Source organism: Saccopteryx leptura, chromosome 2 (genome assembly GCF_036850995.1).
Source record: "Saccopteryx leptura isolate mSacLep1 chromosome 2, mSacLep1_pri_phased_curated, whole genome shotgun sequence".
In the NCBI taxonomy this organism is placed as follows: domain Eukaryota; kingdom Metazoa; phylum Chordata; class Mammalia; order Chiroptera; family Emballonuridae; genus Saccopteryx; species Saccopteryx leptura.
This window is the reverse complement of record NC_089504.1, coordinates 126,443,289-126,468,478: the sequence shown is the minus strand read 5'-3', so window position 1 is coordinate 126,468,478 and position 25,190 is coordinate 126,443,289. Positions and strand designations below refer to the sequence as shown.

The 25,190-nt window shown below is 34.0% G+C and overlaps 1 protein-coding gene across 6 annotated transcripts in view; it reads left to right on the top strand.

Moving 5' to 3' along the window:
• The window catches only part of LRRIQ1 (leucine rich repeats and IQ motif containing 1), a 257,738-nt gene that overhangs the window by 168,045 nt on the left and 64,503 nt on the right, over positions 1-25,190 (top strand). For all 6 annotated transcript variants that reach the window (XM_066368683.1, XM_066368686.1, XM_066368685.1 and 3 more), the window contains exons 24-25: positions 21,501-21,633; positions 24,644-24,704. In XM_066368683.1, the coding sequence (XP_066224780.1) occupies positions 21,501-21,633; positions 24,644-24,704 (194 nt within the window). The remainder of the gene's footprint in view (positions 1-21,500; positions 21,634-24,643; positions 24,705-25,190) is intronic.

Sequence of the window (25,190 nt, the reverse complement as noted above, 5' to 3'; positions counted from 1 at the left end):
TACTCTATTTCATTTATTTTTTATTTACCATACTATATTTAAATGCATGTTTTAGCTAATAAATGTGGCTATTGTTTCATATTAATTAATAATTGTAAATTTTGTATCATGTATCCAAAATTATTGTTATGAATTTGATTTCTGTTATATAAGGTGCATTCAGTGCTACATAAATAGTAATTAATTGACAAAATTTATAATTTTAATTTGAATACAAGGTTACTTTTCTTCTTTTAATCTCAATTTACTTTAAACATTAAAGATATAAAGTTTAAATTGTATTATCACAATAGTCAAACATTTTAAATTATATTTGACAACATATAATAAAATAGAATTTAATGAAAAATGCATAAATTTAAATAAAGATTTGTTGTTAAGTCAGAAAACAAAAAAATATTGAGCATTTACCTGCTCATAAGAAAATTGTAGTTATAAATTTAAGAACTGTAAGGGATTAAGACTAGAAAGTAAGCTCTAATACCAGAAAGAAGAACTCAGATTTAACCTACAGATGACCTGGGCTTGTTTGTTCAGATGACAGTTCTAAAAGTGTACAGGGAATATTTCTGTTTAATACAATTATTTGCCGCAAGCCTTGACCTCAGTGACTGTCAGGGACCAGATCTGAATTGGCCCATTCTCTGATATGGTGACATTGCTTCTGTTGCCTCGATTGTGACCTCTGATTGCATGGTACCCTTGAGAGTTCTATGTAACAAGCGTAACTCCTGGTTCTTAGCCAGGAAGGTAGGTCTGCCTGCATAGATTTGTCAGCCCCCTCAGTCTGAGTTACACATGCCGTCTATCCTGCCATGGTATAAAACTATTATTTTGTGTCTATACTTCTGTCTGAGTACTTCAATAGTAGCATTTTGCAAGTAGTGAAATATATAAAAATGTCTTTTTTCAAATAAGGAGAAACCTGTGATTCATTAGTTTTTGAAACAAATGTTCATTTATTTTCAAGCAGTTTTATTGGTTTAGTACATCTTTAAAGTTTATGTATGTAAAAATTATTTACCTGCATACCTTTTCCTGCCTCAAAGAATGCCTGCTTTCTGCCCGTGTCCCACCGCAGCCCGAGCTAACCCTGTCCAGGATGCAGGAGGTTGATGTAGACAGGCAGCAGGGCGTAGTGTAGTGGGGGAAAGGACTAGACCAGGAAGCCTACGGGCTTTAAATCACTGCTCACCGCTGTCACCAGGGCAAACTACTGCCTAATTCTTTGAACCTCCTTTTTCTCACCTTAGAAAAGGGAGAGCATCACTCAGAGATTTTTAAGAATTAATATAATGTGAAGAGCATGTCACAATTTCCAGCACATATTATAATCATTATTATTATGATAGTTTTCTTGTTTCACATGCCTCCCAAAGGAGGGAAAAATACAGATATCCTTACACATATGGGTACAGGATAGTTCCAGAATTCTTATAATCACCGTGTGGGATAAAGGCTGTCCCATGCACAGCAGCCCAAATAGAACAATTTACATAGCCTTCTTCACAGTTTCACTGAAAGCTAGGATCAGAATCATTTGGAATCACTTGTTTGTCAGTCATGTGTTTAGACATGGTTTGGGTATTTGAAGTCAAATTATAAATGGGCGGTAGAATTGGAAATTTAATTTAAAAATTTTCATGCTGAGATTATGCTTTCTCCACCAGATGAATGATTTCCCAACTTTATATTTTAGCAGAAAAATCTCTTTCTTTGAATGAAATATTGCACAAAATTCAGTACAGTGTGTAAAGCAGCTAGGAGTACATCTGCACTGGTTTAGGAAGTCTGTTCTCCTTGCTATTCCCCAGAGCAGCCAATAGGTGCATGTGCAAATCCTCCAAGGGCTTGACAAAGCACAGTGGAAGAACAGGGTACCTGAGTATGTTAGCAAAGGATAATTCCCTTCTGAGTGACTCCCACTGAACCGAAAACTGACTGACTTGTCCTTAGTGCTCATTACATTCAGAAGTACTTATTTAACACCTAGATCTAATATATCTTTATTTTGTATGTTGCAGAAGTTCAGGACTCTGTTGGTTCACAGGTAGAGCCTCAGCTCTTAGAATGGCAGGCACTAAAAACAATGAAGCAATTCACATAAAATGTTTCAAATTTATATTAAAGTAATTATACAAATTATGTAAATCTTATTTTGGGTAGGCTAATTTAATGATCCTAGATTGACTGTTTTGGATAATTACACTTTATATTATAGAATATTAATACATTATTTAGTATTTCATTGTTTCCAAAATATGCATTTTTTTCACATGTTAACCTCTGTGCACTCAGACAACATCTCCTAATAGATGGAAGCTTAGAAGTTGCTGTCAGCCAAGTGGTAATTGACACATTGTATGGAAATCTTATATAGTCATTTTCCAGTGAGATCAAGATCATAGATACTATGAAATAGGATAGTGGTCTAAAGTGTGGAGAGCATTTAAATAGAGCTGATATAAGACTGGCATATCCAAGTATGACTAGATTCAGTTGTTCTTTGATTAGTAAATAGCTACTTCCTGAGCCCGTCCCCACCAAAGCTACCCCACTCACTACTGGCTGCTTTATACTGCTGGAAATCTCCTCTCAACTCTGTGACATTCAGTAACTAAAGGATTAATGTCCTGCACAGTAGGGGCCCTGCAGAATTCTGCTCCAGTTCAAATCCAGGGTCCTTTTTGATTGGTCAGTACTGTAACATAAATTTTAGTATCACCCCCTTTCAAATCAGTTTTTTTTTATAAATGATTCAACCCTGGGAATAAGGCAAAGGAATTGTGATCCTCAGACTTTATAGATGAAGAGCTAAGACCCAGCAAGGCAACTTTATCTCTCCATTTCTGCAAATCTCATTCTAAACTGATACTTTAATAAATAGAGACAGAACAAGGTAGAGAATCTCCAATCCAATCAAGTACAGACACAAACTTTGTGAGACTGAAAGATCAAGTTAAAATAAGCAAAACATTTCTTCAGCCAGGGAAAGCCAGAGTATGCTACCTGCTAGTGAAGTAGTACATATCCAAGAATGGCTACCTTGGGTCCCACCAATGAAGCTAAGAAAATGAAAATAGCTAGATTCAATGGTAAGGGTACACAGTGAATGTCAGCACTGTCCTGACAGCCCTGACATAACTTTGAATGGAATGACCCCACCATGAAGTGCGTCTATAGACTGCACCTAAGCTTCTTTCGCTATTGTCAGAAATGTGTGTGTGCTTGCTATAATATGAGCACTGAGAGAAATGTAGAAGGGAAAAGAGACAGTGCAAGTAAAGGTAGGGAACCATAGTAAACAAGTACACATAAAGTAGGAAGTAATTGAAGAATTAAGAGAAATCTTGAAAAATAAAATGACAAAATTATGTGAGTTTTGATATCAAGCTATGAAGAAGCATAAAAGTATGTTACTATCCAGCCTCAAAAAGATACTTGAGGCTCTGGCTGGTTGGCTCGGCGGTAAAGCATTGGCCTGGCATGTGGAAGTCTCAGGTTTGATTCCCGGCCAGGACACACAGGAGAAGCACCTATCTGCTTCTCCCTCCTTCCCCCTCTCCTTTCTCTCTATCTCTCTCTTCCCCTCCTGCAGCCAAGGCTCAATTGGAGCAGAGTTGCCCCATGTGCTGAGGACTGCTCCATGGCCTCTGCCTAGGTGCTAGAATGGCTCCTGCAGCAATGGAGCAACGCCCCAGATGGGCAGAGCATAGCTCCCTGTTAGGCATGCCAGGTGGATCCTGGTTGGGCACATGCGGGAGTCTGTGTGACTGCCTGCCCACTTCTAACTTTGGAAAAATACACACATATACACACACATAAACACACACACACAGAGATACATTAGCAGTAGAAAAATATCTGTAGTGACTAAATTAAAAATTAATTTTTGATAGAAAGTATAAAAGTAATTTCTGACTCCCAACTCCTCTATGTGAGGATAGATAAAATTGGGACCCAGACTTTGGTGGGAAGATTAAAAAAATTGTAATAATACATTTAAGAACTATTCTGGTGGGAGCTTCAGGCTAATTTTAAATTCTTGGTTCTACCACCGACATTGCAATATTATGTGTAATCTCTCTGATCTGAGGCATTCTTCTATTTAAAATGGCAGTATTATTCTGTACCTCTCAGACTCCTAGTGAGACAATGTACTGAAGTGTGTGGACCACACAGGCATGTATGTCCTCAGTGGAAAATGGCAGCTGTTACTGCTGCCGAACTCTTAGCTCTACCCCCAGGTATTCTGGCCAGCCAGCTCAGACATGTTCTTTCTCACTGAAATTTATCTGTTGGCCTTGGAAAGTTGAGCTCTGTTCCACAGTAACTGTTAAAGAGATTTCTGTTTCAGATAATGTAGTGAACTAAACAGTCATGTACAGCTCACCTAAAATACTAAAGTTAAAAAGGTATTTGAAATAGACTTTATTTTTTGAAATGGTTTATTTAGGCTCACTGGAAAATTGAGCAGAAAGTACCGAGTTCACATATACCTCTCACATGCTCAGGCTCCGTGCTGTGAACACACTTCCCCAGCATGGCGTGTCTGTTACCATCCTGATTTACATTGACACATCACCACCCAAAGTCCATTGTTTACATTAGGGTTCACTCTTGGTATGCACTTATTTCCATGGGCTTGGAGAAATGTATAAGGACGTCTACCCCTTATTATGGTATCATACAAAATAATATCACTGCTCTAAAAGGCCTCTATACTCTTGCCTCTTAATTCCTCCCTGGCAACAAAGGCAGCATTTCTCAGAAGTCAGTAATGACAAAAAACATGAATAAGTTTAGAATTCTAATGTACAGCACAATAACTATCGTTAATACTGTATTGAATACTAAAATTTTTCTGAGAGTAGATTTCAGGTGCTCTCATCACATACAAACAAAATAACTAAGTGAAGATATTATATACCAATTAACTTGTCTATAGGAACCATTTCCCTACATATATGTATATCAAATAATCAGACTCTCCACCTTAAACATAATTTTTACTAAAAATAAATGCTAAAAATTATAAACATTAGAGAAAGAAAGAAAACACAAATATACTGCTCACAAAAATGAGGGGATATTTTATCGCTTCCTGTTCACTTTTGAAATATCCCCTAATTTCTGTGTGCAGTGTAGTACTCAGGGAGTGTAGCAAGTGGTTGCTTAGGAAGGATCTCGCCAGGGTAAGTGGGAATGTGTCCTCAAGTACCTGGTGAAAGCAGTCAAGCAGTCAAACATTTTTCTGAGTCAAGTAGTTTAAACTGATATCTCTAGAAAGTCACATTAATATTTATATATATAAAGAGCAACTAGAGTGAGAACCAACAGAAGAAAAAAAAAAAACTAAAAAATCAGTTCATTGAGCCTGACCTGTGGTGGTGCAGTGGATAAAGTGTTGACCTGGAACATTGAGGTCACTGGTTCAAAACCCTGGGCTTGCCTGGTTAAGGCACATATGGGAGTTGATGCTTCTTGCTCCTGCTCCTCTCTCCCTCTCTCTCTCTCTCTCTCTCTTTCTCTTCCCCCATCTCTCTCACTACTCTCTAAATTGAATAAATAAATAAAACCTCTTAAAAAAACTAAAGAAAAATCAGTTTGTTAAATCATGAATGTAGCTACAGAATAAAAAATAAACACCTCTAACTTGATGAAATACGTATATAGTATGTATTTCTGTACATAAATATGTATTTTAAAATATAATTAAGCTTGTAAAATATAAGAAAATAGTAAAATTAGGGAGCTTTGGAAAAAATAGCAGTTCTAGAAATTAAATATGATTAATAAAATCATTAAGATAATTTATAGTCAATATTACAAACTCAATAGGTGGGTTAAATTTAGATAATTGAATAAAAATTAGTGAACCTGGTCTACTGTTAGTATTCATTACCTATACAATTATCTATTAAATTCCAAAAATAGCACACTATTTTTTTTAAATTTTTATTTATTGATTTTAGAGAGAGAGATTTGTTTTTCCATCTCATTCATGCATTCATTGGTTGATTCCTGTATGTGTTCTGACCAAGGGTGGAACCTGCAACCTTGGTGCATCAGGACAATGCTTCAACCAACTGAGCTACTGAGCCAGGTAACAACTGTATTTTAGATCGTTACCTAATGTTATAAACCTGAGACTTACTCAGGACTCATGGGACCTAAAGTACTGGCATTTATTTTAGAGTCTTAAGAAATTATTTTTTCTTCTGTTTCTATAACTCAAAAGAGTGTATTAGCGGGCATTCTTGACCCCTATGAACATGAAAAGGAAGTACTCAGCTGTTGTCCCAAACCAGTCTGCACTCATTAGTTGCTTAGTAGTGGCAATATAGTAAAAAGGGCACAAGTTTGAGATGTAGAATGATGCTGATTTGTCACTAGCTAGCTGTTTCATTCTGGGTAAATCCGTAACACTTCTGAATCTCAATTTTCTAATTAAAAAAAAAGATTAATTGTGTATTTTCTGTTTATTATAAAAACATTTCATTTTCATTTCTAAATTTATCTCTGAGTATATACTAAATACATTAAGACAAATCCCCTATCCTTAGCTAGTAATTAAACAATATGATAAGGAGCTCTAGTAAATATTTATACCTGAGGAATAGATATCTAATATTCTTACTATTTTGTAGTTGCCTAAGGAGAAAAAAAATGCTATTTGTTCAACAGCCAGACCTCTTTAGAGACTTTATATATATTATTGATTCCTTGTAAGAAAATATAATTATCCCCATATATTTTAAGAATGCAACTAAAGTTTCAGCTCATGTAAGAGTAGTATGAATGCAAACCTACATCTGGCTGATTCTAAAACCCACAGTGTTTCCCCTTCATTAGGAAGCCATATTTTCCCACACAATTTCCCTTCCTGTCATATTTCTGAATATGGAAATGAGTGACATTTTAAAATGTTCTTAATTTTCCAGCTGCAATAAATAACGCAATTTTGTTTTCTCTTGTGAATAACTTTTGGAAAATAAGGAATAAATTTAAAGTGAAATTTTCTATATTTGGTCTCAAAGGAATTTGTAAATTTCTACTAAACCTATTTAGTTGTTAAATTATGAGAATGAATAAGCAAATAAACATTGTAGCCATCAAAACTTTTATATGAATTGCTCAAATACAGCAGAATTCTCTAACTCTACTTTTTCTATGGCAAATACTTTCTGACTAATAGCTTTCTTCACACATTTGGATAATAAATATATTTATGACTATTAAAGCGTAGTTCTTATCTGTGCTCACTGAAAGACTAAAATAATTTTTAGTTACATGTATATCTGTGCTACAATAGAATGATCAAAGAGCATGTTTTGAACTAAAGGAAGAACTGTTGACTTAATTTCGTTTTCTATTTTGTTTTCTCTTAAACATAAACATAAATGGTTTGGCTTAGTTTTTTTATTGGTATGTTTTTCAAATTAGAAAAACAATTTTATAAAGAGAAAATTTTTACAAATTACACATTCAAAATCATCCACACTAAATGGGACATAATTGTTTGATTAGATTAACTGTATCTACTGGGTTACTTTAGTCTGAATACTAATAGAAGGAAAGGAAAGGTAGATCATTGGTTTCACACTCAAAATCAACCTGGGTAGTATTGTGAGACAATTCTCTTGCATTTCTGAACACAGTATCCTGGAAGGGTAGCACTAGCTACCCTTCTGTTCCAGATATCTTTTAAAAAATTTTTATATATCAGCAGCCTAAGAAGTTAGAGCAAGTGTCTCTTCTGCAGCAGAGGGAAAATTTGCTTGTTGTCCATTATAATTAAGTTAATATTTTCTCATCAGTATAAAAGGCAGGTTAATTTTCAATCCATTATAAAATATTTAAGCTTCTTAAGCTTGAGACAAAACCTATTGTGAGCTCAGTATCTACCTGAAGTTCTTCACTGAACCCCTGTGGAAATTGAGAGGTAAAGAAAACCAATACAGAACCTGGCCAGTTGACTTAGTGTTAGAGCGTTAGCCTGGAGTGTGGATGTCCTGGTTCGATTCCCAGTCAGGGCACACAGGAGAAACAACCATCTGCTTTTCCACCTTTCTCCCTCCCCCTTCTCTTCCTTTTTCTCTCATCCCCTCCTGCAGCCATGGATTAACTGGTTTGAGTGCATTGGCCTGGGTGCTAAGAATGACTCCATGGGTGCTAAGAATGACTCCATGAAGCCTCCACCTCAAACACTGAAAATAGCTTGATTGTAAGCATGGCCCCAGATGGGCAGAGCATCAGCCCAACAGGGATTACTGGGTGGATCCTGGTCAGGGCACATGTGGGAGTCTGTCTCTCTAGCCCCCCTCCTCTCACTTGGAAAAGAAAAGAAGGAGAAGGAGAAGGAGAAGAGAAAGAATAAGGAGGAGGAGGAGGAAATGGGGGGAGGAGGAGGAGGAGAAAGAAGAAGAAGAAGGAGAAGGAGAAGGAGAAAAGAAAACCAATACAAATATGCTAATGTTCATACTGATTACTGTGCTATAAATAATAAAACCCCTTTTCTCTGACCTAGGAGTCTTAGAGAATATCAGGCAAACTTTCTACCTGAAAATGGGATCAAATCTCAAACCCATACATTTTTTGACATACAAAAACATTAATTTCACAACTTAAGAAAGAAATGAATTACCAATAATATATATGTTTTAACTCTATAATGAATCATCTTGCTTTACGAACTGTTCTTTAAGCTTGTATGTATTTTATCCCATATTTTGTTTCATTTGTGGAATGTTATTAGGAATCATGGGTATGTAATTATTGCTTATAAATTATATAGTTTTGAGGAATATTACCTTATATTTTAGAACTATAATAATGTGTCTGTGATTTTAAGACAGTTATTAATTGGAATTAGAACAAGCTAACCTCATCTCAGGAAACATATCAAACCATTTTTATAACAGAGAGATAAAAGCTTTGAAATCATTAAGACCATGGCTCAAGAACAAAAATTGCCATTTTTGTATCCACCAGAAATGAGAAAACAATAACTTTTTTTATTTATACTACTCAGATGATTTTATGAGTTTGTCTCACAGCTTGGGCAAGACATATTTCCACTTTACAATTGATGAAACTAAGACTTAAAGTAGTAATAACCAATTTTTCTGCTGCTTATAGCAGTTCTTTCTTTACAGTCAAGCTTTATTAAATCTGTATTATTTAAAAATGGTAGGGACTGTTTTAATAATCTATGTTACCAACATAATGAAATAAATTGAAAGCTAAGTCAGGTTACTATTTCTTCTATATACCCTGAGAATCCTTCAGTTGTATATGATCTTTTGGCTTTAGGAGAGGTGCTTCTAATGATAGAAGACACCAAAAAAGAAAATATTGATAAACTTAAAGTGCAGAAATACCTTTGGGAAAAGAAGGGCTAAATTATTTTATTGGTATTGGTATAGATGAGTAAATCTTGACAGAAAAAAAATTAAAACTTGGGCTAACAATTGATACAAACTTTAATTTGAGAAAGTAAAGATAAGTGATCAATTCTTCTGCAGAGAACAGCATAAATTCAGAGTATTATTTGAAAAGAAACATTAAATATATATTTATTGTAGTATGCTATCCTAATCTGATAGCAGCCACTATACATATGTAGCTGAATTGAAACATTATCTTTAGAAAAATACATTTTATTTATAATAAATAAGACACCATGAATCAGACCAATTGAAACAGTAGATATCAGAAACAATACAGAAGTAATTGATTCTAAGATACAGATGCTTATTTTAAGGAATAAAAGCTATCTTTAAAATACCTGTAAGGGATTGCAGATTTGGAAAAATGGAATGTAAATTTTAGAAATTCAATAATTAAAATTAATATCTATAATATCAGTTTACTTAAATATTTGACAAAGCTAAAGAAATTATGAACTTGAAAATATGTGATAAAAAGTTGTCTGGAATCTAGTGCAGAGAAGCAAAGAGATGAAATTCTTTGTTGTTGTTCAGTAAGAGGAGGGGAGGCAGAGATAGACTCCCACATGGCCCCAGCCAGGATCCTTCTGGCAAGCCCAGTAGGGGGCGGTGCATTGCCCATCTGGGGAGTTGCTCCATTGCTCAGCAACCAAGCTCTTCTTAGCTCTTGAGGTGGAGGCCATGGAGCCATTCTCAGCACCTGGGACCAACTAGTTCTAATTTAGCCATGGTTGCAGGAGGCAAAGAAAGAGAGAAGCAAGAGGTGGAGGGGTAGAGAAGCAGATGAACGCTTTTCCTGTGTGCCTTGGCTGGGAATCATACCTGAGACATCCACACACTGGGCGGATGCTCTACCACTGAGCAAACTGGCCAGGGTCAAGAGATGAAAATTTTAAGACATAAAAATATGTAGAGAAAATTAGTGAAGGTTTAAATTTTGTGTAATTGGAGTTCCAAAAGGATAGGAGGCATAGGTAATATCCAGTAAGACAATGAGTAAAAATTTTCCTGAACTGGATGAAACACGTTAATCCATAAATTCAAAAGATTGAGTGACTCATAAACAGTATAAATTTTAAATTTTAAAAGAAATTCACAGCTAGACTCATCAGAGTAAAATTGTACATAACAGAAAAAAGGAAATCTTAAAGTAATTAGAAGCAAAGGAGACTGACAGCTAATGTCTTAAAAACAATAGAAGGCAGAAGACAGTAGAATATTTTCAACAAATTCTCCAGAATAAAAAATAAACCAAAAATGTATTTTATATTAACAAAAACTGAGTTTACTATTCACAGATGATTGTTAAAGGTATTTATTTAAATAGACAGTGTTTTCCACAAGAAAATCCCAGATGAAAACTCCATAGTTGGAAGAAGAATGAAAAAAAATTAAAAAGTAAGAACTACCTTGGGCCTGGGCCGGATAGCTCAGTTGGTTAGAACATTGTCCTGAAGTGCAGAAATTGCTGATTCAATCCCCAGTCAGGACACATACAAGAACAGATCGATGTTTCTGTCTCTCTCTCTTTCTCCCTTCCTTCCTCCTCCTCTAAAATTAATAAAATAAACATGAAGGAAGGAAGGGAGGAAGGGAGGGAGGGAAGGAGGGAGGAAGGGAAAGAAGAAAGAAGGAAGGAAAGAAGGTGTTGGTAAAATAAATGTAAATTGACAGTATGAATAGCAATAATAATGTCCTATAAAATTAAGTATGTCAAAATTAAAATACAAACAAATATTAATATATCTATAAGTCAAAATAAAGCTAAATTGAGTTTAACATTTTATAATTATTGTATTTTCTGGGAGGAGGGAAAATCAGTTCATTTTGAATTATATTAACTATATATGTTATGATTTGCAGGGCAAAAACTAAAATGAATATATGCAATCCATATTATTTTCACACTAGTAGGAAAAAACAATAGAAAGAAAAGAATTCAAAGTGAAGGAAATAAAGTGAAAAGAAAGAACATAATGTATTCAGATAAATAGAAAGCAACAAAATAAGGTGATACACACACACACACACACACACACACACACACACTCAAATATATGAGTAATTACACTACATGTAAATGGTTCCATAACCCAGTTAGCAGATACTAATTGTTTCTGGATTTTTTTTTTTTAAAAACTACAAAGAACTGACACTACTCAACTTTAACTATAAAGCTACAGTAACCAAGACAGTGTGATATTGGCAAAAGAAAAGACAGTAGGTTGATGGAACAGAATGAACAGCTCCAAAAACGATCCACACAAATATTGTCAACTGATCAGTAACAAAGAAGCAAAGGCAATGCAACTAAGTAATGAAAGTCTTTTCCACGAACGGTGCTAGAACAAGTAGACATCCATATAAAAAAACAAAAACAATAAATCTAGATACAGACCTTAAATTATTCACAAAAATTAACTCAAAATAGATCACAGACCTAAATATAAAATACAAAACTATAACTCTTAGATAGTAACATAGATATATCAGCGACCTGGTCTAATACTATACCAAAAATAACAAATAAACAAAAAACAGGTGGCAATAGGTTTTATGTGGCCACAAAGACCGTGTTATTTTAAAAGCCAGCCTACTTACATCATCAGGCATTATTCTATCAGGTGGGTCCTAGTTTGGATGACCTGCTATATTAATGTCCCTAAGAGAATGTGAGTTAGATAGAGAAATATTTTCTAAGAATAATTAAATTGAGATAGTAAAACAGAGAATCATGTCAATGAATCCTCTGTCATGGTTATTACTGAGAAATTGCTAAAAATTTGAAATAACTTCAAATTTTATCTTTTGGAAAATATTTTTACTTTATTAAAGACTCTATAAAATCCTTATCTATTATAAAATAAAATACATTTAAAAATACCTGTTATGGATATAGAATTCCAGTAATAAGAACTTCCTGAACTCATCCCCAGAATATTGTTCTGTCTAGTTTTGTGGTTAATCTTGGAATCTTTCCCTCCTGCCAATAACTCCCTGGAACCTTGTTCTTGGTTGGTATTTAGAGACTTCTACAGATAGTCTTACCTCCAGGGTAGGTAAATTTTATTATCTGGCAGTTGAGATAGCATAAAGACTATGCATAAGAGAGTTCATTTAAATTTTTAAAAAATACTAAATGGCTACAGTTATTAAATGATGAATATATATTAGGCATTATATGTGGTCTGTTTTATATTATTATTATTATATACATTGTAAGGGAAAGAAACTGAAGCAAAGAGAAGGTAAATAATTTGCCAACTTCATACAGCTAATAAGTAAAATATAATTATCTTATGTGCAAGTTAATTGCTAGACAGACAGAAAGATGACTAAGGTGAAGTCTCTCCTTTAAGACAGAATTTATTTATTCTATAATTATTTTTCATATGTCACAATTCCAGGGCCTTTTCTAATGGAAAATTAAGAACTGTGCCCAATTCAGAAGAAGCAGTAGAAAGCAATTTTAGATGATAGTAATTCTAAAAATAATATTCTGTTGACATATGTATTGATATTTCTTTAAAATGGCTAATTCTAAAAAACTATGGCAGAAAAGAATCAGTATTACTAATTTTTCCTTTTACCTCAAGCTCCAATAGATCCTGGTACATCACAGTCTGACCTATCATTTAAAACTTTAAAACTTTTCATCAGTAATTTGCATTTTATTTTAAAATATACATTGAAATATTATATATTTGATTATTGAGTTTTTGTCAACACCATAAATTTTGTGTTAAGGTATTTCATTTGTCTCATTTTACTTATCTTAGTCCTAGCCCTAGTAACAGCACACATGCAGACATATTATACATTAATCTCTATATTAATATACTCACCTGTGATTTTCTTGAGTTATGTAGCTCTCACAGAAGAAACCAAACAACCACCCTTTAGTAGTATTTGGTACTCTGCTATAAAGATATGAGTGAGAAGATACAAATCAACTGAACAATACAAAGGGCTAAACATACACTTTTTAGGTAGAATTGTATATAAGTTGAATACAGAACACATTATAATTGGATAATAAGTACACTAACATCCAATTTATAAAAGGTTATTTCTGTTACTGCATAGTAATTTGCTTAAATATAGCAATTCCATAATCTTGAGTATTATGTTTACAGAATTCATATATTTTAAAAGGTATAATTTAGTAACTCACTTTAATTCTTCTTTGCTTTTATAAAGAACATTCAAATACTCTATGTACTATGCAAGCACTCCAAACATATGAATTTTTAAAACTCAAATTCAAATGTCAGGGACAAGCAAGTATTTTTCATTCTAGTGCTTTTTTTTTCTTTCTTTTCTTTTTTTCTCTCTGTCTGCCATAAGATACAGTGAAATATGTAAAGGAGTGATTAGTGCTGCAGTTAGCCTTTCACTCTTACATATAGCTTTGGCTCTATTCCCAAAATTTCTGTTTTTAAACTTTTGTACCAACAATCCTCTTCTTTATTCATGAAGTCATTTTTCCTTAGCGATCAATTACATATATATGTAATATATTTTAAAAGAATAGGGATGTTGCTTGTCACACACAAATGGCTCTTAGAGAGTTATTGGTTTCGTGCCAGTGCTGTCAACATTCCAACAACACATTGGATTGGTTAAGGAAGAAGCCATAAACAGCCTATCAACAAGTATTTATACAAATGTTAATGAATTTAAAATTCTATTAGTGAAACATTTATGCCAAACTCCAATTTTCCTTCTGCTTTATTTGTGAGGTATGATGCAATAACTCTTTTAATAAACACATACAGACCACTTATACTTTATAATGTAAATTACATTTTTAGTATTTCCAGTATAAAATACATAGAATCAGCCATTTATCAAAGTTACCAAAAATATTGCCATCACATGAAGTATTTTGTTCAGCACGAAACCATGTCCTCCAAAGCTTTTGGTAAAGAAATGAACTCATCTCCATCCATGAAACTAAGAGTATTTTATTATTATGTTACTGAGAAAAGCCATTAAAGGAAAAGAAAATAGTCATGGGAAAGTTGCCATATGTATAAAAATATAAATAGCTTCTTTTTGTGTGCCCCAAGTGACAATTGCGTCTTAATCTTCCTCTGAATAGGATATTATGCTATATTGAAAATTTAGAAACTGATTTATTTGAAGCATATGGGTTTAATAAACACTTATTTTGCTTTTTATGAAGAAAATAATATTTCATTAATTTTTTTAAAAGTCTTTATTTCTTTTGGTGAACTTCTTTAACACTGAACTGCTTTTCTTTAGGATTGCATACATTGTGAACATTTTATAAAGTAGCCTTATATGACAGTAATTTTTCTGTTTTTATTTTTACTTGATACTTTTAGCTGTCAATTATTATTCCAATATATCAATAATTCAGACTTATAGAAGTAAAGATTCTATTTTAATAATTAAGTTGATCATGACTACATATGTGTTATCTTTCACAATGCACAGGTTGGTATCCATGCTAAAAATCTAAATGCCGGCTCTACATTACTCAGTGGTAGAGTGTCCTCCCGGTGTATGGATGTCTCAGGTTTGATTCTTGACCAAGGCACACAGAAGTGTTCATCTGCTTCTCCACTCCTTCACCTCTCGCTTCTCTCTTTCTCTCTTTCAAATGTACCATATACCATTTGAATAGTTTATATTCTAGTAAGCAAAACAGATACACTGAACAGAAAAGTAAAATATAATCTAATAGATGTTATTATGGGATCTCTATTAGATCCTTTGAAGACTATCTCTTCCATAATTTGAGTAAGAAATGCAATGTTAAATATCAAGGGCTTACTCCAAAGAATGTAATTTCTGAACTGAGACCTGAAGACCTGAAGCAAGAACAACATTGGTAAAGTAGGTAAATCCAAGCATAAGGTCTGTAGGCAAAAGAGATCATTTTGAGTAATTATAATAAATCTGGGTAATTGAGGAAGGATCATAACAGATGTGTCTTAAGGTATATGCAAGGACTGTGTGCTATGCAATAATTTTTCAGCATTATTCAAAAGCAATGGAAAATCAGAAGCTTAATCTACAAAGTAGCACATTTAGATTTATACTTTAGAAAGACCATTTGCAGTATGTAGATAATATAGTGAAAGCAAGACCAGAAACACAAAGAGGCTGTTACAGTAATTCAGAAGAGATGATGGTAACCTGAATTAAGATAGTGGCAATGGGAATACAAAAGATTTGATGAAAGAATTTCGGAGGTAATATTTCCAGTTGTAAGCTGGGGAAGACTTCTGTTTCAGTACAACACTCTGTTTTCTGAGTTGCACACTGACGAGATGGCATGGTAGCAACTTGAAAAAGGTGGGATAATATCTATACATGCTAGGTTTAAATTATCTGGGGATATTTAAGTGAAGAGGTTATGGATAGATACATTTCAGAAGTCAATAGGGAAAGTAATTGAAGAAGTTGAGTGAATATCCCCATGCAGCAAAGAGTATAGCATAGACTAGGAAGGAGTCAGGATAGGAGCCCAGGAAAGGATCCTGAAATTGGAAGGGATGGCAATGGAAGAGGAGCCCTTGAAGGAGACTGAGGTTAAGACAAAAGGTCAGAGAAAAACATGGAGGGTAGTAATGAAACAAAATCCAAAGGAAATAAGCCTTTAAGAAGGAAGGAGATGAAAACAGTATATAATACTATAGAGGAGTCAGTAAGATAAGAACTTCAAACAGTCCCAAAGGTTTAATCATATTAGTGATCCCGGTGTAAACAGTTTTGGTGAAATGGTGTGGGGAGAAAGCCATATTTCAATAAGCATGAATGACAATAAGTCAACTGGGCTTTGTCTATTTCAAGTTCATCTGATTAGGGAAAAAGAGAAGTAGCTAGAGGGGAAGATAGACATTTTGAGGGATACTAGAAATATGGAAGGAAATAAATTACTGATAGCAAGAAATTCTAAATTTATAGTATGCTTAGGATTTAAAGCCCAGTTGAGAGCATTGGCCTTAGGAAAAGGGATGTCTCTTCTGTTGTGATAGGTAAGAAGGGTACTTTGCATTTATCACACACAAGCCTGCTCATCACCATTCAGAGAGGAAGCCTGAATAAAATGGGGGCAATTGGGATGGAAAGGACGAGCAAGATATTAGTGTGTCTTAAGTGAAGGAGACCAAGTTTCTGATTAGATGTGGGTACTTAAGGAATGAGCAGTCAAGGTTGACTCCAGAATATCTGGTCTGGATGCCTTGGGGATTCAGGAAGAAAAATAAACTTAGAAGGATAATAATAGTAAAAAAAAGTTGTGATTTTTGAAGTTCAGCTGAATATGAATATACAGATAAGATAGAGGTTGTTTATACCTAGACTTCGAGGCTGCCAGCCCCATGAGGTAATATACAATATCCATCTAATTGACTATCCTCAGAAGCCAGCACAGTGCCAGGAATAAAGCAGAGGGCGTGGGCTCTTAGATACTTGTAGAATGAGGAGTGCTATCATCTAAAGAAATCTTTAAAGGAGCCTAAAAAAACCCTCAAAGTCTGCTGTTCCAAAGTCCTGCAGAGAAGAGAGTTGTGGGTCAAAATAATGGCCTGATTAATTAAATTCAGCAAAGAGGTCAATGAACATAAGGAATAAATGTGTTAAAAAAAATTTAAGGGCCTGACCGGGTGGTGGCGCAGTGGATAGAGCATTGGACTGGGATGCAGAGAACCCAGGTTCGAGGCCCCGAGATCACCAGCTTGAGCGAGGGCTCATCTGGTTTGAGTAAAAGCTCACCAGCTTGAGCCCAAGGTCGCTGGCTCGAGCAAGGGGTTACTCGGTCTTCTGAAGGCCCGCGGTCAAGGCACGTATGAGAAAGTAATCAATGAACAACTAAGGTGTTGCCATGCGCAATGAAAAACTAATGATTGATGCTTCTCATCTCTCCATTCCTGTCTGTCTGTCCCTGTCTATCCCTCTCTCTGACTCTCTCTCTGTCTCTGTAAAAAAAATAAATAAATAAATAAGGTATTCTTAGTAAAGACAATTTCAATTTCACAAAATAAGATTGCAATAAAGTAAGGAGGGAATACAAAGTAAAGAAATAGAGACAGAGCCTGAACTGTGGTGGCACAATGAATAAAGCATTCAACCTGGAATGAATGCTGTGGTCGCCGATTCAAAACCCTGGGCTTGCCTGGTCAAGGCACATACAACAATCAACAAACAACCAAAGTGAAGCAACTATGAGTTGGTACTTCTTGCTACCTCTTCCCCATAAAATCAATAAATAAAATCTTTAAAAAAGAAAAAAAAAAGAAAAATATAGAAACAGAAAGTAGACTTCCCCCTTTTAAAAAAATTATTAACCAATATATTTTATTATGAAACATGAGGTATTAGAAGATTACAGAATTTGTCCCTGGAGTCTTATATCTCATTTTATATGAGTTTACTGAATTGAGAGACACAGCCTATACATTATAAGGGGGAAATGACCTTTAGTTTAGAAGATATTTAGAAAATAAGTAACTGTGTTTTCCCAGAGAAAAAATAAATTTTCCCTGTTGAAAGTAGAGTAGAAACTCAAATCAAATAATGGGCAGGAGTAAATATTTGCACCAGTGACAACGCATAAAGGAATACAAACAGTCAATTGAAAAGAAATATGTAAATAAGATCCAGCAGATAATTAGGGAGAAGAAGATATTTTATGCTATATGACTTATAATTAATAAATAATCATATAAAATAATGTGAAATCTCACCAGCATAAAGACATATAAGCTATTTTTTGTCAAATTATCAACAGGTTTAAAATGTGTAATACCCCATTGTTGATGAGGGGCTCAGTGAAATGAGAAACCTCATATAGTATGTGGTAAATTGATGAAAGCTGTTAAAACTATTTGACCATATAGATTATATTGAGTTCCTCAAAATATTTATAGTTTTAGACATGTTATCTTTAATTCCACCTGAACAAATAAATTAATTAAGTGGGATAATTACAAACTTATAATGTAACACATTTGTACATCATGGTGGAAAACCACTAAAAGTATGTTTAAGATGAGATTTACATTATATGGAATACATTTGTTATAGTACTAACTGAAAAGTAGAATGTATGCATTCAAAAAAACCCAAAAAACAATTCTATGAAAAACACTACAAAGAAATGTCTTAAAATGGTTTCCAGTGGTTGTCTTGGGATAGTGAGATTTTGATGGATTTTCTTTTCTTTTTTTGACTTTTATTTTCTAAATTGTCTATAGCGATGCTGTATTATTTTTATAATAAAAAATGTTTAACAGTTTGTTTAAATAAAACCATGTAAACTTGTATTTTGAAGTAAAGGAACATATATAAATAGTAGTTATTAGGGAACAGCAAGAATCAAAGGAAGACCTTTTTCTTAGGTTGATGGTGCAAGAAATTATTGAAGCAGGACCCAGAGAAGTAGGAAATTATAGTAGGTAATGGGTTTTTCTTTCTGCAGGCAGAATGATACTTCTAAACTGAAGGAAAGATTTATTGGGCAGCCTGACTAAATACTGATAAGAATTTGTTAAGTAATCCAGGTCACTATCATTTTTTCTACCCCAGATGCAAAAAGCAGGACTTCTCTTGAAAGCCCCAAAGAGTAAATCTGTTTTCTTCTCGGTGACAGGAGTGATCCTGAAATGGTTTAGCCAGAATAGAATCACTCCCTGCAACATTTGAATTGCACTTTCTTTGAGTTCACCCAGCCAACTTATCACTGTTTTAGTTCTGTTTCTTAGACTGAACTCATGAAAATCTACAAATCTATGCCTTAAGGTTAAAATAGTTCGTATAAAGTGGACCCTCACAGTGAAATCTTTCATCTTTATTTGGGGATGGTTCTCTACAGCCTCTGTTGAGTTCTGATGTCAAACCACTTAGGATTTGATTCACAGTGTTATTGTAGAGTTGATAAAAACTTTCCAAAATGAATACTTGAAAAAGTAAATATATTAGTATGTGCTACAATTTTTAAAAAACATAGAGACACAATTTTTTTATTTTTAACTAAAAGTACACTTGTTACAAAGCGATTCTCTATGTAATAGGAATAAGGTACCAGCAGTGAGCTTAGTTCTTTATCAAGTCACTGAGTCCTCACTGTTTTCTGTCACTGCACTCATGGGTCCACCATCTAGTCTGATCAACCAGGGAAAGCAGATAGAAGGCTGGGACTCTGCAGGAGGAGAGACTTAATGCTGTGTAGTAACTGGGTATGGCAATGCCAAATCTTTCCTCTGAGCCTCTTTTATAGTTTCTGTATATAAGGCCATTTAACAAAATGCTGCCTGCCTGCTCATGGAGTCAATGGTCGGCCCTTGTATGGGAAATAATTGTTCCTCCTATATACCAAATATGAGAAGTTTGGCTTCAGCTCAGTATGCAAAGGGTGTGGCCAGTTTGGAAACCTAAGATGCCATGAGACCTAACATAGAATTGAGAGAAATAAAGGTTCTGATTTTTAGCTTTTCTGAGAACTTGTTCCATTATCTCCTTTACTTGAAAACTAGAGTCATTTCACTAATTGTAACAGTGAATTCTAAGGGAATAAAATAATAGATATATTATCTTCAACATATTCGGAATGACAGGTGCTAAGCTTGTGTGTACAAGTGTGAGTGTGTGTGAGCTCCTGCACTAAGCATTTGTCATGGGCTTTACGGCAGGCCTCATTTGTTTTCCAAACAGCTTGCAAATACAAGGTGACTTTTTATTTACGAGAATCTATAGCAGGGGTCGGGAACCTATGGCTCGCAAGCCAGATGTGGCTCTTTTGATGGCTGCATCTGGCTCACAGACAAATCTTTAATAAAAAAATAATAACATTAAAAATATAAAACATTCTCATGTATTACAATCCATTCATTTTCTACTGCTCATGTTTATGGCTGTGGGCGACTGGAGCCAATCACAGCTGTCCTCCGGGACACCACCAAATTTTTATTAAATAATGCGTAATGTACACGGGTCATTGTGTGGCTCTCATGGAATTACATTTTAAAATATGTGGCATTCATGGCTCTCTCAGCCAAAAAGTTTCCTGACCCCTGATCTATAGTGAGGGAATAGTTCAAATTAATAAATTGATATTTTAAATATTAGGTTTTAAATTATATCATTCTGTGAGTTTGGTTACCATTGGTTTTAAGAGGTACATTTATTCGGCATACTATCAGTCAAACCTACATACTAATAAGCTCCCAAACATTGTGATGTCACCAAAAATGAACCAGAATAAAAAATCAAGTTCATGAAAGAGGGTTGTAAAACAATAAGATTATAACTCTGAAATGCATGGCATTGTTATAGCAGCAATGTCTGCAAACTTTTAAAAAAATACAAACGTGTGTGTGTGTGTGTGTGTGTGTGTGTGTGTGTGTATTAAATTTTACATTTGCATATAAGGATTGGGTTGTTTTTTGGTTTCTTTTCTTTTTGCATTCTCACCTTATATAATTTTCCCTCTTCGTATTTTCCATAAACATTCTTATTGTTATGGTTCCCCCTCCATCTTTGAAATAGCTACTATGGCATAAACACATAGAGTCCTGGTAGAAATTGTATTCATAAATTAAACTCTTAATTTACACAAACCAATCTTAGTTTAATATAAAATTAAAATTCTGTTTTAAATACCTTCAATATGTTTATAATTTCTGCATATGAATAAAACTAGTATAAGAACAATTGGACTTTAAGCCTGAAAAGACATCATAGTAGATAGATAAATACACTTTTTATGCTAGAATTCTACTGTCTACCAAAAATAATTCTTTGAATTTTCTAATTATGAAAATTTTAAAAAGCCCTTATAAAAGGTTGGTTGTATGTAAACACTTTATTTTTCAAAGTAAAAATAAAGTGTGTTTGAAATTCAAGCAGGAAAAGTATATACTTTATCTGAAAGTGCCTGACATTTTTCTTACAGATGATTTAGCTCCCATTAATTAGTACTTTTTTTCCCCTTATGATAAAATTGTTACACTGAGCTGAATTGTGGACATTTGATCTCTTTAAATAACAAGGAAAATGTCCATATTTCTTTCCCAGGTAAGAAAGAAGAATTTATCTCCCAGGACACTACAGCGCATGAAACATTAGAAAGGAGTAAAGAATATACATACCAATGGCTTCACACACAGGTTGGAGTTCATGAAACAACTGGCTCCAGAAATATGAAATGGTGAGGTCATTTCCTTTCAATTAGATTTTTGCATTGTAAACACATCTTGAAAAGTTAAAACGTAGGTTAATTGGGCTAAAACAAACATGACTTTATAGCCAAAGGGCAGTAGACCATGATGCCAGATTATTAAAAGGCCTACTCCATAGAATAGATTTAATCATTCTTTATATTTTTTAGTCTAAAATGTTTGAGCTGTTTCTATAATGCTTAATAACAAATGACCTACAAAAATGATTCTACTTTATAAAGTAAAATGCATGGTATTAACTGTTTATAAATATATGTATTGCATGTTGTATTTTATTTTGTGTTATTTTCGTTATCATTATGTTTGACAATTCAAATGATAATTCAACCCAGATTCAGCCTCTTTACCAGTCATGCAACTAATTTTTAATAATATTTTAATGCTTAATTTTTTTTGTTATAGTGAGGTTATAATTTTATTTCCCTCACAAGGTAGAGGTGAGCTCACAATGCTGAGGATATTAAATGTTTAATTTAGTAACAAATAGAGTCAATTAATTTTAGTTACATTAATGTATGTGTTAGTTTGCTATGGATGCCATAACAAAACACGACAGACTGGGTTGTTTAACAGCAAGATTTCTTTTCTCACAGTTCTGGAGATTACAAATCCCAAGTCAAGGAGTCAGCAAGCTTGGTTTCTTTGGAGATCTCTCTCATTGGCTTGTAGATAGCCACATTATATCCTCATATAATCATTCCTCATCTGTTCTGTCTGTGTTCTAATCACTGCTTCTTATAAGGACACCATTCATACTGGATTAGGACCCACCCATATGACCTCATTTTATCTTAATTACTTCTTTTAAGACCCTACTTCCAAATAAAGTGAAATTCCGAGGTATTGAGTATTAAGACTTCATCATACCAATTTTGAGGGAACAAAACTCAGCCAATAACTATTTCATATAAGACATACATGTGCATAACCACTGAATCAAGGTATTAAGGAAATAAAAGCCTGGAGATAATATTTATGATATAAAATTCAAGACTTCCATTTTAGCTACAGATATCCATTAAAAAGTTTAACATGTGCTATGTTAAATATTTATTAACTATATAACCAATACAGAATCTAAATATGGATGACACTTTGGAAATGTTTCCAAGCATTGTAAGTAAAAACTGTTTAAATGAGTAACAAACAAACAAACAAAATCTTAAAACTTTGAGAATTAAAGCTTAATTTAACAGCAAGTTAAAATTTAAACTTTTTAATATATATATAAAATTTTAAAACCTTCATATATGGTGAATTTTATTAATGTAATTCTTTTTAAATATGGAATAGAAAGTAAAGAAAAAAAGTAAAATCAAAACAACATTTAAAAGGCCCTGACTGGTTGACTCAGCAGTAGAGCATCGGCCAGGCATGTGGAAATCGTAGGATCGATTCCTGGTCAGGGCACACAGAAAAAGCAAACATATGCTTCATCACTACTTCTCCCCTTCCCCCCAGCCATGGCTCATTCAAGCATGTTGACCCCGGGTACTGAGGATGGCACCATGGCCTTGCCTCAGGTGCTGAAGAAGCTCAGTTGCCAAGCAATGGAGCAGTGGCCCCAGATGGGCAGAGCATCACTTCATAGGGGGCTTTCTGAGTGGCTCCCAGTTGGGGCGCATGTGGGAGTCTTTCTCTCTGCCTCCCTGCCTGTCAATAATATATATAAAAAAATAAACTGGATTGTTTTGTCCTATTTTATTGTGAGTAGAGAAAGTAAGAATAAAGCAATCAACATTTAAGAATTTTTATTTTACTCAGTATTCTAATTAATACAAGCAAAATGTATTTTATGTTGGTATTAAGCAATTCAGTTTAATTCATAAAATGGAATCCTTAGAACTGTAAACAAATGTAGTATATCCCATAGCTTACCATCTATATTAACCAGATATGAGGTCTGGTTCAGATTTTTTTTGTATTTTTTCTGAAGCTGGAAACGGGGAGAGACAGTCAGACAGACTCCCGCATGCGCCCTACTAGGATCCACCCGGCACGCCCACCAGGGGCGACGCTCTGCCCACCAGGGGGCGATGCTCTGCCCCTCCGGGGTGCCGCTCTGTTGCAACCAGAGTCACTCTAGCGCCCGGGGCAGAGGCCAAGGAGCCATCCCCAGCTCCCGGGCCATCTTTGCTCCAATGGAGCCTCGGCTGCAGGAGGGGAAGAGAGAGACAGAGAGGAAGAAGAGAGGGAGGGGTGGAGAAGCAGATGGGCGCTTCTCCTGTGTGCCCTGGCCGGGAATCAAACCCGGGACTTCTGCATGCCAGGCCGACACTCTACCACTGAGCCAACCGGCCAGGGCCTGGTTCAGATATTTTAAAGCATTAATATATGTGAAAAAGTTTTTTTAATATTTCAGGATATAGTTTAGATAAGCTTACACATTTAACAATATCCCTTATTTCTAAATAATTTATATATAAATAAATATAACAGGCAATTGTTTATGAATTTTCTCTTTTGAATTATAATATGTAAAGGAATACATAGTAATATTCAAGAAATATTATTTTCAAGAATGTATGTTCTTGAAAAGCCAAATGTTAATGTTCTAGTTTTAAACACAAGTTAATTATGAGCATTAGTAGAATGTATTAAACACACTGAAACTATGGAAGCTTTGCTATACTCATCAGACAAGTAAGATATGTAAGTAAATGTAAAGAAAGAATTTTTTTTAATTTATTATCTATCATTCTTGTTTCTTTCAAAGTTTTGTTTATTGTATGTGTTTATGTTTGGCAGAAAAAGGTAACATTAAAGTGTTATTTAGAAATTTAAAATTTATTTCTAGTTGGATTTTAAAATGACTCTGGAAAGATGTAAATGTGTATATATCTTTGCAAGTAATCTAATTTAAGAATACTATTATTTCCACTTTGTAAATTACTCCAAAATTTTTCATTGGGCATTTTGCTCATATTCTTTCTCTGAATTTATGTAATAATATGATTTCTTTTTTTTGTCACTGTGCAGCAATCATTTCTTGCCTGAGTTAGATCCAGATGTACTCAATGGTGGAAGAGTTCAACTTGTGGTAAGAAATGTGTTTATCGTTACAGAAAATGTTGTAGACACCAGGACTCAATAAGTGTCCCTGTAAAATATGTCCATATGTTAGTGTAAACTATAAAAATGTTTAACTGTATTTATTTGAGGTAATATCAAAAATCTCCAATTGTAATATTACTTTAAAATATATCAACCTAAAATATTAATTCTACATGGCAGATTTTAAAATATTAGCATGTTAAAGTATTTAAAATAGAATTAACCTATACAGGAATTTGCATAATAAAATTATTTTTTTAATATTTTTAAAGTCTAGAATCCTTGAGCAAAACAGAAAATATGCTCACACTCAGGAAATTAAACCAGATAAAAATTAATAAGTAATTGTGAACCCACCCACTCTTAGAAATAAAATGTCAATGACTAGAGCTTTAGGAACAACCACATTCTAACATGCTGAATTGAGTGTAGGTTCTAGGTAGTATAACAATACATTCATTGCTCAAGTCAA